The sequence below is a fragment of the Hemiscyllium ocellatum genome, chromosome 5, assembly GCF_020745735.1.
Source record: "Hemiscyllium ocellatum isolate sHemOce1 chromosome 5, sHemOce1.pat.X.cur, whole genome shotgun sequence".
Taxonomy (NCBI): domain Eukaryota; kingdom Metazoa; phylum Chordata; class Chondrichthyes; order Orectolobiformes; family Hemiscylliidae; genus Hemiscyllium; species Hemiscyllium ocellatum.
Genome location: NC_083405.1, coordinates 87,625,072 through 87,641,155, shown reverse-complemented (window position 1 = coordinate 87,641,155; position 16,084 = coordinate 87,625,072). Strand labels below are relative to the sequence as shown.

General features: G+C 38.5%; 1 protein-coding gene across 4 annotated transcripts in view; it reads right to left on the bottom strand.

Moving 5' to 3' along the window:
* LOC132815775 (protein DBF4 homolog A-like) overlaps nt 1–16,084 on the bottom strand; it is a 50,457-nt gene that overhangs the window by 24,917 nt on the left and 9,456 nt on the right. For all 4 annotated transcript variants that reach the window (XM_060824962.1, XM_060824961.1, XM_060824964.1 and 1 more), the window contains exons 2-5: nt 10,785–10,875; nt 7,585–7,763; nt 2,998–3,192; nt 1,450–1,494 (exon numbers count right to left, since the gene is read on the bottom strand). In XM_060824962.1, the coding sequence (XP_060680945.1) occupies nt 1,450–1,494; nt 2,998–3,192; nt 7,585–7,763; nt 10,785–10,827 (462 nt within the window). In that variant the 5' untranslated portion in view covers nt 10,828–10,875. The remainder of the gene's footprint in view (nt 1–1,449; nt 1,495–2,997; nt 3,193–7,584; nt 7,764–10,784; nt 10,876–16,084) is intronic.

Genomic DNA, 16,084 nt, shown 5'->3' with positions numbered 1-16,084 from the left:
AGTGTATGACTACAGGCTGGTAATTTGACCAAATTGTACCCCAAGTGCAACGCCTGAACTTGCCTTTAAAATAAGAAGATAATCTAGACCCTAAATGTTTCTTAATATATTTTAAGGAGGCTCGGTCCAGTTCATAACAAAACAAAGAAAGAAGTATGTGGGCAGTGAGGGGAAAGAAGGGAGAGAGTACAGAACGGCGTTGGCGGATGGGGGGGAAGGGGGAGAAGAACGATAGTTGGTGTAATGACTTAGTATGGACAAGAACAAGATTGTTCAAAACAGATGGGTCTGAATGTCTAAATCAAGGAATCATGTAATTTTTTAATGACGTGTGAAATATGAATACATCTAGGGCACTTGAGATGGGTGGAATTGTTAGACACAAGTGGAGAGAAACATTTCCCTTTGTTACACCTTCTTTTGCCATTAAGACTGTGGACTAATCCATTTATATCAAGTCCCCAGTGATCTTAGTATTACAGTATTCAATTAAAATTTAATACATGCAATACCTGGACGAAATCCATGCTTACAACAGGACATGACTTGCTGATTATGTGAAGTGAAGGCAAAGCCTAGAATCACAAATTATTTACTAATGTGACCTCCCATTTTAAGTCATCACTACATTCTCATGGGAAACTGGAGATGGGGAACAATTACTACTTTGCCAGTGAAACTCACATCTTAAATATATATTTTTAAAAAAAGAATTGTTGAAAATTAACAGATCCCTAAATACAGAAAAAAAGCAATATAATAACATTCAGACTCTCCATATTCCCTGAAGGATAGTGAGGTTTCTCACACTACCTCCCCCAACACACACTTCACAACCATTACCTCTCATCCCACCATACATACAGCCCCTTTTTTTCTTGTCCTACAGACACAGCAGCTTCTCTTCCCTGTATCTATGCTAGATCTGTAAGGCGGGAGGGGGGGTGGGGAAACTACTTAGTTTTAGGAGCATATGTTTATTCAAAACATGCAAAAACCTTTTTTAAAAATATTTTAAAATTAATTCAACAGTTCTTTTTGCTTTCCTTCATGTGTAACTAACTTTAATCCATCAAGGTCGCAGAGATAAACACATCTTCATTAGCTTGCAGCAGGTTCATATAGGAGGTTAATTACTTTCTATGTACTAAAATTCATGCAATACTATTCGAACTTAACAGTATGCCCAGTTAGACCCTCCCCAGCTGGCTCTCATAACTTTTGATTGGCTAATTCTAGCACATGTATGACTGGGAGCAAGCTAAATGTGAACACACTTGGAGGCAGACAATATATATTGTGCAAATTCAAATACTCAGTGACAGAAAAAAAGAAATCAGCGCTCACTACTTGTTTTACCATTTAATTTCAAAATAGATCACTTCTGGCATTAAAACAGAATAAAGGAGCTTGTTTCTTTTCAACTTGTTTTCTTGATTAATAACTTACCTGTTCCTGGATAACCTTCTTGACAAAACTTTTTCCTCTGCTTATCTGTCAATTGAAAATTATTGAATCAACAACTTTGGAAGCAGATTTTGCATTTTTGATGATATTTCTCACTGAATCATAAGCTTCAAATGGTTTTAAAATTCATTAATTTAGTTTGTTGTTTAAATTTAGACTAATTTAGCTTCAACACATTGTCAAATTCAACAACACTTCCGCATCAAAACAGAAACAACTTGTGAATATGAAATTTCATTGATCCAGATAATGTCCCGATGTAATTTACATCAGGTGGGGCAGGGAAAGATAAAACAGAAGAAATAAAGGAGCAAACATCAGATAATCACGATGTGATCAAGAGCAGTGAGATAAGCGTTTTGGGATATACAAATACGCAGCAAATTTCAAAGATTGTATAAAGGCAACACAATTTGTATTTTTTTTGCCACAGCAGTTCTAAGGCCAGAAAAAATTACACGCTTGTTGTTTACAATAGTATTGCATGGAACAGATGTATATCCTCACAATTAGTGCTAACTAATGCAGAGAGAAGATTAGAATATTGACTTTAGAATAAAGAACTTCACAGTTCAGTCTCATTAATCATTTCCATCTAAAGAGTGGTATTATTTTGAAAATATATTTGCCTGGATTCTTCTCTCAAAATAGCGATCAATGTTATTTTAAAAAAAAGTACATGGGACGATCACCACTGCAAACCACAAATGCTTGATAAAATGTAGAAATCAGTACATTGTTATCTGGCTTGCCACACTAATCCAGAAGTTGTACTTTAATATTGCTTTAGGGGATACAATTAAAATACATGAAAGGTTATTAATAAAGTTCTAAACAAGGTTCTCAAGTAGGTTGCTCTTGAAATGTAAAAATAAAGTCCCAATTAGTGTCAAATATCCTCCCCAGGTTAAATTAACTGTTACAAATGTGGTGCATCATTCCTTAATTTTGTCATTCAAGATTGTATAAATAATAAATGTAACTTCTTCACCCCCTCATTCCCTTTCTTAATTCCAAGTTTCTCTCTGTTTCTATTTCACTTTCTGTGTATCATTCAGTGCTAAATTAACTATTCTAATTTATACTTTTTATTTCAAATCCTGTGTCCTCATTAAGAACTTTTCAACACAATTGATTAAAGAAAGATTACAATAATGATTGATATGAATTGCAAATTACGATATGTTCCAATACAAGATGAAGTCTACGGGCACTTAAAAATTAAATGAATGATGGTACCACTCATTCATAGTCACAGCAAAATCATGGCCAAGTTTTGAATTGTTCTCCCTTTCGATGAATTGGAACATAAACATCAAAACTTGAAGAAGTCAGAACGTTATGTTACTGTTCAAAGATGAGGATATTCATTAACTGATTAACCACAAATAAAATTAAATTGAATTACATTCTATATATTAGTGCTCTAAAATGCTCAAATTAACAAGTTCTCAGGACACTCTTGAGTTTCCATTCTCAAGTTTAGTAAATTTTAGCAGAATTTTGTTAGGCACACCCCCTGAAACATACCATTTCAAAAGTTCGATGCGGGCTTCCTTCATGGCTTTCTTTCCGACTGCTCAGATGGGGAGATGTGTTCCCAGTGTTTTGAACAGAGTCTGGGCTTGGTATGGGAGAGTTTTTCCCAGCAGCCTGGACAAACTTGGCCTCATTTCGACTAGAAATAATGTAATTAATATCTTTGCTGAGAAATTTTTCAATTGTCTGTATTTTAAAAAAACAGAAGAGAAAACCTGATTAGAGTTTTTAAGAAATGTGCTGATGGCATTCCAATTTGCAGCTCACTAAATCATTGCAGAATGAGCACCTGCTTCTGAAGTAATTCTGAACTAAAACAAGAAATAAGGAGGGAGAAGATTAAATATGAATCTAAGTTAACCAGTAATATAAAGGAAGACTGTAAGAGCTTCTTTAGATATATAAAAGGCAAAAGAGAGGCAAGTGTTGACATTGGGCAGCGAAAAAGGACACTGGAAAATAGCAATGGGAAACAAAGAAATGTTGGAGGAACTGAACAAATACAGAGGAACCTCAATTATCCGGCATTTAATATTTGAATTTCATATTATCCAAACAAGATCGCAAGGTCCCAATACTTGGCTAAATTATGTTATCCGACATTTGATTATCCGAACAAAATACTCACTGCACGTGTTGTTCGGGTAATCGAGGTTCCTCTGTACTTTGTGTCAGTTTTCACGGTGGAAGATATGAGTAATATATCAAAACTTTAAGAGAGTTGGGAGCAAGAGGTGAGTATGGTGGCCATCACCAAGGAGAAGGTACGAGAAAAACTGAAAGGTCTGTAGATGGATAAATCATCAGATGGACTACACCCCAGAGTTCTAGAGGAGATAGCTGAAGAGATGGTGGAGGCGCTAGTGGTTATCTTTCAGGAATCACTAGAGTTGGAAGGGTCCCAGAGGACAGAAAAATTGCTAAAGTAATCGCACCTGTTTAGAAAGGGAGCAAGGCAAAAGACTGGAAATTACACGCCGATTAGCCTGACCTCAGTTGTTAGTAAGATTTCAGGAGTCCAATATGAAGGATAAGATTTCTGAATACTTGGAGCTGCATGATAAAATAGAGGAAAGTCAGCATGGTGTCATCAAGGGGAGGTCATGCCTGACAGATCTGTTAGAATTCTTTGAGGTAGTAACAAACAGGTTAGACAAAGGACAGCCAATGGGTATTATTTACCTGGACTTCCAGAAAGCCTTTGACAGGGTACTGCACAGGAGGCTGCTGAGTATGATAAGGGCCCATGATGTTAGAGGCAAAGTACTAGCATGGAGAAAAGATTGGCTGCCTGGCAGAAAGCAGAGAGTGGGAATAAAACAATCCTTCTCAGGACGGCAGCCAGTGATTAGTGGTATTCCGTAAGGGTCAATGTTAGGACCACAATTTTTAACTTTATACAATAATGATCTAGATGAAAGAACTGAGGACATTCTGGCTAAGTTTGCAGATGATCCAAAGATAGGTGGATGGGCAATATTGAAGAGGCATGAAACTGCAGAAGGATTCAGACAGGTTAGGAGAGTAGGAGAAAGTGAGGACTGCAGATGCTGGAGACCAGAGTTGAAAAATGTGATGCTGGAAAAACATAGCCGGCCAGGCAGCATTCGAGGAGGAGAATCAACATTTCGGGCACAAGCCCTTCTTCAGGAAGGTTCAGGTTAGGAGAGTAGGCAGAGAAACGAAAGATGGAATGCAATGTGTGAAAGTGAGAGCTCGTGCACTTTGGGAGGAAGACGACAGGCAGAGACTATTTTCTAAACGGGGAAAAAATTTCATAAATCTTTAAGTGCAAAAAGACTTAGGAGTTCTAGTCCAGGATTCTCTTAACGTAAACTTGCAGGTTGAGTCAGTAGATAGGAAGGCAAATACAATGTTGGCATTTATTTTGAGAGGACTAGAATATAAAATCAGGGATGTACTTCTGATGTTTTATAAAACACTGGTCAGATCACATTTAGAGTTTTGTGAACAATTTTGGGACTCATACCTCAGGAAGGATGTTCTGACCCTGTGATTGGTCCTGAGGCGGTTCATGAGAATGTTCCCAAGAATGAAAGGCTTAACATGTGAGGAATGTTCGAGGACTCTGGGTCTATACTCAATGGAGTTTACAAAGATGAGGGGGGAATCTAATTGAAACTTAGAAAGTACTGAACAGCCTGGACAGTGCAGACGTTGAGAAGATGGTTCCATTGGCAAGAGAGACTAGAACTTGAAGGCACAACCTTACAGTAAAGGGAAGGCCCTTCAGAACGGAGATAAGGAGAAACCTCTTGAGCCTGAGAGTGGTGACTACAGAATTCATTGCCACAGAAGGCTGTGGATGCCATGTCATTGAATATATAAGGCAGAGATGGATAGGTTCTTGATTGTGAAGGGGATCAAGGTACAGGGAAAAAGCGGGAAAATGGGGTTGAGAAACTTATCAGCCATGACTGAATAGCAGAGCAGACTCGATGGGCTGATGGCCTAATTTCTGCTCTTATGTCTTATGATCTAATTTTTGACAAGAGCAACTTACATTTATGTAGCACGTTTGACATAAAATTCCCCAAGGCACTTGTAAGGAATGATCATAAACAAACACCAAGCCATTGAAGTAGATAACACAACTGAGCCAAAAACCTTACTAAAAGATTATTTTTAAAGATCATTTTAAAGGAAGGTAAAGAGATAAAGGGTTATGGAGAGAATTCCACGTATTACGGCAAAGGTAGCAGATAGTACACCTTGGACAGAATAAAATCAGAAACTGCAATTTTAACGCTGAAATGACATGAAAAGTATAATAGTGAAGTATTCATTTGAAACTGGTAAATTATCATAGTGGCAATTAATTTTTGGTCAGCAGTGAAATCAGCAGAGTGTTAATTTCTTCTACTACAAACAGGCAACAGCCAGCCCTCCATTACATCTATCAGATCAGAAATTATCTGACCATAAGAAAGCCATTCATGTTTTTCAACTTACAAGTTTATTTTTTGGTATGAATGCTACCCTTAAAGTCTGAATTGAGTGTTCTCCCAAGGAAAAAGATTGTAAGCTAGGAGATTTCTTAGCATCTTGCTTTTGCCTCTATCAGTCATACCCACCACACTCTTTCTACAGTGAGGTAAAGGCAGCAGTTTGGAGTTGAGGCAGCCACTTCGCAAGTTGGCTTGAGACAGGCAGATACAGAAGCATGCAGGTTTGAAGGTCTGCTTCAAATTGCTGGATGTCAGCACAATTCTGTAAATTCAAGCATCTTAGCCTGCACAATCCCCCTAACCTCTCTCCTCCTCCTTACCACCTCTCCCCCAACCCTAATACATTCACTATCGAGAAAACTAATGAGCCTTATAATAAGAAAATCATTCAAAGTCCACTTGAAAAATATTCTTATCCCCTTAAGAGCTCATAGAACTGCCAAACTAAACAAAACTGCTAATCTCTCCTCAGTATCTGTAACAACAGCCCCTGCAGAGTCTGTTATGGTTTGGAGCTCAGCCAAATATTCATAATTTAAGACCTCACTGTGCAATTATTTCAGCAAAGACTGCACAGCTGAATAAATTAAAGCCTTTGAAGAACAGTAGCGCCTCAACATACGAACGACCTCGTTCATGAACAAATCAGTTTACGAACAGCATTGTATATAAAATTTTGCTTCAACGTACGTACGAAATTCAAGGTATGAACGCAAAAAGCTGAAAATGTGTTGCTGGTTAAAGCGCAGCAGGTCAGGCAGCATCCAAGGAACAGGAAATTCGACGTTTCGGGCAAAAGCCCTTCATCAGGAATCAAGGGCTTTTGCCCGAAACGTCGAATTTCCTGATCCCTGGATGCTGCCTGACCTGCTGCGCTTTAACCTGCAACACATTTTCAGCTCTGATCTCCAGCATCTGCAGACCTCACTTTTTACATGAATGCAAAAAGCCAGTGTGCGACCACATGGTTTCATTGTTCTTTGCTACGCGGTTGTTGAACACAAAAGCACTCGGGCCCCGCGTGATCTCATTCAGCTCAATGAAACCACGTGGTCGCACACTGGCTTTTTGCATTCGTACCTTGAATTTTGTACGTACGTTGAAGCAAAATTTTACATACAATCCCGTTCGTAAGCCGATTTGTTCATGCACGGGGTCATTCGTTTGTCAAGGCGCTACTGTTCTTTTCGGTTTGCGAACCGGGTCCCAGAACGGATTAAGTTCATAAATTGAGGCACTACTGTGTTAGAATAACTAGATCAAAGATTTAAAAACACAGCTGAAATGTCGATCATAAACTCAGCCGTCTGCTGTATTGCATCCAAGGCCGAACAAATATCTGACTAGCATTGGGAAGTTAACTATCATGTCTTTAGAGTATTACTATTAAAAGACAAATTCAAGCAGCCAGTTGAGCTACGTAAATACCATAACATACTAATCACCAATCAAGGACTCATCAAAACTAAGCTGATTAATTGCTGAATTACTAATACTATTACATACAAAACATTAAGGGTTAGTTAATAATGTACACTGCAAACTGGGAAATCAAGTTTTTCCAGTTTAGATAATAAAATTAGTAGTAATTTTTGTAATGTGAACATACCCCTCCCAGATCCTGTAGATCCCTCTCTAAATTTTGAGTATTTTTATTTGAAGGCAAATCAAGGTAAAACACTTTCCCTGTAAACGGCTTTAATTTGATATCTGCCACTTTATTAGCTGCTCGTTGTGATGTCTTCAGCGTTCCTTTAATTCTTCCAGATTTTCCATGTACTGTTAATCCTATAATGAAAATTCTACAATTAAACATTTTCACAAGAAAATTAAGGGCTTTAATGATAATTGAAATTGAAATGTAACATAATGTTGATTGATGCCATGATGATACATGGTGTCAACTAAATCAAGGCATCTAACTCATGATCAAAGATTTTATATGGAAACCTTTCATAACCCATTGCTCGAAGTACAACTTATAAAGGCTCAGGAACTGTGCACTTGACTGTTCTCTGATTAAGGAATTGGTGTGTTGAAAATTATAACTTGAAAACAAGATGGAAAAGAATAAAATTCTATTTGCATGATAGCAGACAGAAATAAACAGTAATCAAAAAAGACTATGGACTGTTGATCTTTACCTTAGGAGTGCTGGAATAAAAATGAGGAAGTTCACTTCAGTTAACAAAACGTTATATCTATTTATCACCTTTAACATAATGAAACATACCAAATCACTTCAAAAGTGCAGTATAAAACAAAATATAACACTGAGCCGCAGAAGGAGATATTAGATGAGATGACCAAAAGACTTGGTGCAGGAGGCAGGTTTTAAAGACCACCTTGACTGGGAAAAGCAAGGTAGACAGGCAGAGAACTGTTAGGAGATTATTCCATAGAAATTGGAATTTAAAAAATCAGAAATCTGAAGGCTTTGGAGTGGAGGACATAACACAGAAAGGGAGGAACAAGACTAAGGAGGAATTTGAAAACAATGCTGAGTATTTTCAAATCAAACTGTTTTTGACCAGATTCACTGTAAATCAGCAAACACAGGAGCAAGAGGGAAATATGATTTATAAGCTAAGACACAGACAGTAAAGTTTTGGATGTCTCAAGTTTATGGAAGTTAGGATGTGGGAGACCAGCCAGAAGTGCTTTGAAAAAATTGAATCTAAAAGGTAATAAAGGCATGAATGTTGGTTTTGAGCAGAGGCAGGAAGAAGTTTCAAAAGGTGGAAATAGACAGTCTTAGCAATGGCACAAATGAGAGATCTGGATCAAATGTGAACGATCTGGCTTGATCTCAAACTGGGGTCAAAATGAGGATGGAGTTCAGTGTTAGAAGAATAAAAGCAATCAAAAGCAATAACTTCAGTTTCCCAATATTTTGTTTGTGGAAACTCCTACTTGTTTAGTGTTGGATGTATGATAGACAGACCAATAATCTAGTGATAGTAGAGGGGTCAAGAGATATCATGGTGAAATAGAACTAGATGTTGTCAGCATACATGTGAAAACTAACAGTATCCCTCAAATGATAACAGAGGTGCAGCATGCAGATGAGAAACAGGAGAGTACCAAGGATCTACCACTGAGGTGTACCAGAGATGCAGAACCTGGAAGGAAAGCAATTTCAAGTAATTCTCTGGCTACATTAGATAAATTAGAATGGAACTAAATGACAACAGTCTACCCAACCGACAACAGTGGACAGCATATCAAAAAGATAGTGTAGATAACCATGTCAAAGGCTGCAAACAAGTAAACAAGAGAGAGAGAGCCAGAAGTAGATGAGGAGAGGTGGCCTGATTCAGATGTTTTCACTACGGAAGTATTTTAAAAGGGTATAATCTCTTTCCTCAGGTGGGGTTATAAACAACAAAATTAGAGCTACACCAACCAGAATGAAATTAGGAAGCTCACCTTAATAAAAGAATAACTGAAATCTGTGACTTTCTTCAAAATGATACAAGTGACATGACAATTAAAGCTTTCTGGAGTTTTTTTTGGAATGGAAAAAAGATTTGAGGTATAATCAACTATAATCTAATTGACTACAGCAGACTTAAGGGATTGAATAGCTTATTCTTATTCTTTTGTGAGTTGGCTATTTAAAAAGATGATTGAGAAATACAGGTTAGTTGAGCACATGCAAAAAGTTAAAAATGATTAAGATAGAGAAACTAGGATTTCGGTAAAGCAAAGTATGGAATTATTCTAATTTTTTTTCTGTGGACATGTGTTGTGGGTCCAAAACAACATATATTCACTCAAAAACAAAAATGTCAGAGACAAAAGGTAGTCAAAATGCTGATCTGAAGACATTGAAGTCGATTCTCCAACGTCATAATTTGTTACCTTGTCTCAACATTCACTAAATGCCTTATGCAGGGGTAATCAAAAGAAGGCTGGTGCCATGCCAGTCAAACAAAGCGAATGCTGAAACAAAGAAAAAGTGAAGATTTAACTGGTTTAGATTTTTTTTTAGGTAGAAAGCGTGTGGCTGTGAAAGCTGCTGTTGTCAAATTATTGAAAGCTCTAAGGAAAGAACCCCAGTCTGTAAGACAAAAGCAAAAAAAAAGTTTAGGATCAGAAGGTATGATGTCAGAGTAAGAGGTTGCCCAGTTAGGATACAGACAAGGATGAATTTTCTTTCTCAAAAGATAGTGAACATAAGCAATTCTTTTCCACAGATGCTGGTTTGTTTTAGATGTTGTACATTCAAATTTGAGATAAACAAATTTCTAATCATCAGGAACTCAGGAGTTATAGGGAAAAGGCAGGAAAGTGGAGTCAAATGTCATCAGATCAGCCATGATGTCATTGAATGGAGGAGTAAACGCAACCAGTGAAATGGTTTAGCACTGGTCCTAGATCTTATTGTTTATGGAACAATTGATGGCACTAGTTGGACATGTTAAACTTTCATGTTTTGTCTTTTTGTGTTGTACAAAATGTACGAAAACGTCCCACCAAATAACGGTCTTCAAAAAAAATGAATTGCAGCTAGTGAAAGCATGAAAATACGAGCAGCATAGCTGAAGTGTGTAGCTTCAATATCTTCATTTTATTCTGCTCGTACCCCTACAAGGAATACTGAGAATTCTTTTTTGGTAAATGACCATGGAATAAACAATGACTAGATATGATATGAAATATAATATTAGTGCCCATTTCAGGATTACAAGTTTTTAAAATATTTATTGGCTTCCTGAAAAATAAGATTGCACTTTCTTTACAGAACAATATCATAAAATCACACAAAAGAAAACCTCTGATTCAGTATTAAAAATACATACTTACGGTTGGGCACTAACTTGTCTATAGTTTTGATCCGAGGTTTCATTTTCAAGAAAAATCACATTTTTCTATTCCATTACTGTTTATAATGTATCTGGAAACAGTTAACCAGATAATTATTAGACAGTTTTACAATTGTTGAAGATCTTCTATAGCAAACAAACGTAAATGTCACATTTCGGGTCCAGTGACCCTTCCTCAAAACTGTGTCAGAGGAAGGAGCAGAACTTCTTTAAGGTGGACATACCTAGAAGAGAGGTCCCAGTGAGTTAAATACCAAATAAAAGCCGAATGAATGTTTCAGGTCCGGTGACCTTTCTCAAAAGGGCCACTGGACCTGAAACATTAATTCTGATTTCTCTTCATAAATGCTGCCAGACCTGCTGAGCTTTCCCAGCAATTTCTGTTTTTGTTTCCGATTTATACAGCATCCACAGTTCTTTCTTTTATTTAGCGATTATGTCGCATTTGTTATTCATTCCATGTTCTCTGGCTATATGAGTAGTGACTCAGTTACATGCCAGTCCAAATAAAAACCTGTTTTAGAATAAACACGAAAATGTTTTAAGTTTAAAAAAAAGAACATGTTTATACTTTAGGAGATAACTTTTGTGCATCAGCTATGTATTAGCTCCTTGCTATTCAATCGCATGGACCAGCTCTCTCTCACTCTCTATTACTCAGATTTAAAGATTTATCTGCTCTTTGCTTAAGTGGAGAATGTTTTTAGCCTCAATTCTTCTACAAGGCATTTCAAGGTTTAATGCCTGAAAGTAATGTCATGTAACTTTTTTAATCAGCCTGTTATACTTCTGGCATTGAACACACTGTTTAAACAAGTCCCCAACCTGGTGAATGGTACTGATCGTGCCCAACAACTCATGCTTGCAAAATGCACAACACAGTCAAACAGTCTCTGAATGATTACTCTACTACAATTTTATATAATACTAAAAGCTTTGCATCTCCAGTGCAATTAGTATTGTTTATTCTGAGCATTATTCTCATTAATCTATACTTTACAGTTATGAATAACCAATTTACTGCCTTGTACAAAGTTGCTACTGTATTGCTGAGTTGCAGAGACTGTCGAACTCTGTATTGTGTGTTTTGCAACTGTGAGCTTATTGTGCACGATCAGTACCTTGCTTGTTGTGAACAGTTCACGACAGCCGAGAGGATATGTTGTTTGATATGAAGTGCCACCAGTTTAAGCAAGCTTGCCACTGATATTATGATGGCTTCCTTCATATTTGTAAAAACCATACAGGATTTGCAAGTTAATAGCAAAACAATTTCCACATGCTCATTTGACATCATCAATATAACTCTCAAGAAAGCCATAGACATGTGCATTGCGGGACTGTGTCATAACATTCTGGACCCAGTACCATCACCCTGTGAGTTAGTATTCATTAAACTTATAAACTGAGCAACTTACATAATTGAGTTCAATTTTCAAAACACCATGTATGTCCAAATAGGTGGTGCTGAATGAAATTCACAAGATGCCAACCTCTTGCAAGCACCTTTGTTGGAATCCATAAGAATCCATTTGATACAATGACACAATCACTACTTCTCATATTTCCAACAAGCAAGTAATATGTTTGCTATACTTGAACTTTCAGTTGCACAGAAGAATTTCCTTACAAGGTTCCATTCTGCTCAAGGCAGTCACTTTTTATTCCAAAAAGTGTTCACCCCTCCTCATATTAGCCTACAAGGTTAAGGTATCTCCAAAATTTGAGCAACAGGTGAAACTTGATGTTCCACACTGACACAACACAAGTGGTATTTGCCACTAACAGGATGTTGCTGTTAAGCCAAAAAGATGTTCAGCCTATCACACAAATGAGCAATATGAATTTCAGTGTCACTGCAATGTCAGTTATGTAGACCATATACACAAAAGACTGTCAGATTGTATCAAACAGAATGCCCCTTTGGCTGTTCACAACAAACAAGGTATGGTGATACCCATCTAACAATTATATATAGTTCTGCAGTTAGCAGATGTGGAAAATTTGTTTCCCCTTTTGGGAGAGTCTGGAACCAGAAGGGATAGTCTCAGGATAAGGGGTCATCCACTTAAATCACAGATGAAAGGACATTCTTCTCACTGAGAGTAGTGAGTCCATGGAATTCTTTACTGTAGAATCTGGGTCGTTTGGTATATCCAATTCTGAGATAGTTTCTAAACCAGTAAGGGACTCATGGGTGATGGAGGTAAGACAGGAAAATGAAGCTGAGGATTATCAGATCAGCCATGATCTCATTAACAGCAGAACAGACTCAATATATATTTTACGGTATAGTATTCTAAATGGACAACATTTATTGGATAATATCAAGTCTGCAAAGCTGATAACCAATTTAGTATCATCACTTGGGCTTGCAGAACAGCGTACTTTCATTTTCTGAAAGCTATGTACATTACCACACTATTAATATTGTAGGTAGAACATGTTTTCACATTGCACCTATTTCAACTCAAAAACAGAATACAGTAGGTGATAACTAATGATTGCTGAAAATGTGTTGCTGGAAAAGCGCAACAGGTCAGGCAGCATCCAAGGAGCAGGAGAATCAACGTTTCGGGGATGAGCCCTTCTTCAGATAACTAATGATTAGTCAGTTCAGCAACTCTAAAGTTTAAATTAAACCTAGCTATTAACCATCAAACATTAATTGATACATTATTTATGGCAAAACCTCACCAGAGTCCATTTTCCAACCACTCTCTGATGTTGGTTTTCCCCTTTAAATGATATTTTCACCATCCAGATGAGAGCAAGAAAAAAAAGCTTAAATAATTCCTTTAATATTACCTTGCACCTCCTCTACTGTCATTATTTTTAATAAAGATACTCAGTCTATCATAGCTAACTCTTTCGTCATATTTTCATGGTTTCCTTTGTTTAGCTTTAGGAACCCTAGTTTCACATTAGACTACTTCAATTTCCATCACAGTAAAGAATTTAATCATATTATAGCCACTTTTTCCTGAAGGACCTATCACAACAAGATTATTAATTAGCTCCCATCCTGGCACATTCCCCAGCCACCGCAGGAATTGCAAAACTTGCGCCCACACCACCTCCCTCACCTCCATCCAACGCCCCAAAGGAGCCTTCCATGTCCATCAAAGTTTTACCTGCACGTCCACCAATATCATTTATTGTATCCGTTGCTCCCAATGCGGTCTCCTCTACATTGGGGAGACTGGACGCCTCTTAGCAGAGCGCTTTAGGGAACATCACTGGAATGCCCGCACCAATCAACTACACCACCCTGGGGCCCAACATTTCAACTCCTCTTCCCATTCAGCCGAGGACATGGAGGTCCTGGGCATCCTTCACCGCTGCTCCCTCACCACCCAATGCCTGGAGGAAGAACGCCTCATCATCCACCTCGGAACACTTCAACCCCAGGGCATCAATATGGACTTCACTAGTTTCCTCATTGCCCATTCCCCCACCTCATCCCAGTTCCAAACTTCCAGCTCAGCACTGTCCCCATAACTTGCCCTACCTGCCTGAGGTAACAGTGGCTGAAGGACCTGAACTGAAGGGAATTTATATTTGCCAGGAATTGATGTTGGAGAGACTGTTAGGTCTGAAGGTTGATAAGTCCCCAGGGCCTGATGGTCTACATCCCAGGGTACTGAAGGAAGTGGCTCTAGAAATCGTGGATGCGTTGGTGATTATTTTCCAGAGTTCGATATATTCGGGATCAGTTCCTGCGGATTGAAGGGTGGCTAATGTTATACCACTTTTTAAGAAAGGTGGGAGAGAGAAAGCAGGAAATTATAGACCAGTTAGTCTGACCTCAGTGGTGGGAAAGATGCTGGAGTCAATTATAAAGGTTGAAATTACAACACATCTGGATAGTAGTAACAGGATAGGTCAAAGTCAGCATGGATTTATGAAGGGGAAATCATGCTTGACTAATCTTCTGGAATTGTTTGAGGATGTAACTCTGAAGATGGACAAGGGAGATCCAGTAGATGCAGTATACCTGGTCTTTCAGAAAGCTTTTGATAAACTCCTACATAGGAGGTTAGTGAGCAAATTAGGGCGCATGGTATTGGGGGCAAAGTACTAACTTGGATGGAACGTTGGTTGGCTGATAGGAAATAAAGAGTAGTGATAAATGGCTCCATTTTGGAATGGCAGGCAGTGACCAGTGGGGTACCGCAGGGATCAGTACTGGGACCACAGCTTTTTACAATTTATGTGAATGATATAGAAGATGGTATTAGTAATAACATTAGCAAATTTGCTGATGATACTAAGCTGGGTGGCAGGGTGAAATGTGATGAGGATGTTAGGAGATTACAGGGTGACCTGGACAAGTTAGCTGAGTGGTCAGATGCATGGCAGATGCAGTTTAATGTGGATAAATGTATGGTTACCCACTTTGGTGGCAAGAACAGGAAGGCAGATTACTACCTAAATGGAATCAATTTAGGTAAAGGGGCAGTACAGAGAGATCTGGGTGTTCTTGTACACCAGTCAATGAAAGTAAGCATGCAGGTACAGCAGGTAGTGAAGAAAGCTAATAGTGTGCTGGCCTTCATAACAAGAGGAATTGAGTATAGAAGCAAAGAGATTCTTCTGCAGCTGTACAGGGCCCTGGTGAGACCACACCTGAAGTACTGTGTGCAGTTCTGGTCTCCAAATTTGATGAAAGACATTCTGGCTATTGAGGGAGTGCAGCGTAGGTTCACGAGGTCAATTCCTGGAATGGCCAGATTACCTTACACTGAAAGACTGGAGCGACTGGGCTTGTTTACCCTTGAGTTTAGAAGACTGAGAGGGGATCTGATTGAGACATATAAGATTATTAAAGGATTGGACACTCTGGAGGCAGGAAACATGTTCCCGCTGATGGGTGAGTGCCAAACCAGAGGACACAGCTTAAAAATACGAGGTAGACCATTTAGGACAGATGAGGAGAAACTTCTTCACCCAGAGAGTGGTGGCTGTGTGGAATGCTCTGCCCAGAGGGCAGTGGAGGCCCAGTCCCTGGATTCATTTAAGAAAGAGTTGGATAGAGCTCTCAAAGATAGCGGAATCAAGGGTTATGGAGATAAGACAGGAACAGGATACTGATTAAGGATGATCAGCCACTATCATATTGAATGGTGGTGCAGGCTCGAAGGGCAGAATGGCCTACTCCTGCACCTATTGTCTATTGCCTATCTTCCTTTCCACCTATCCATTCCACCCTCCTCTCTGACGTATCACCTCCATTCCCACCCCATTCACCTATTGTACTCTATGCTACTTTCTCCCCAC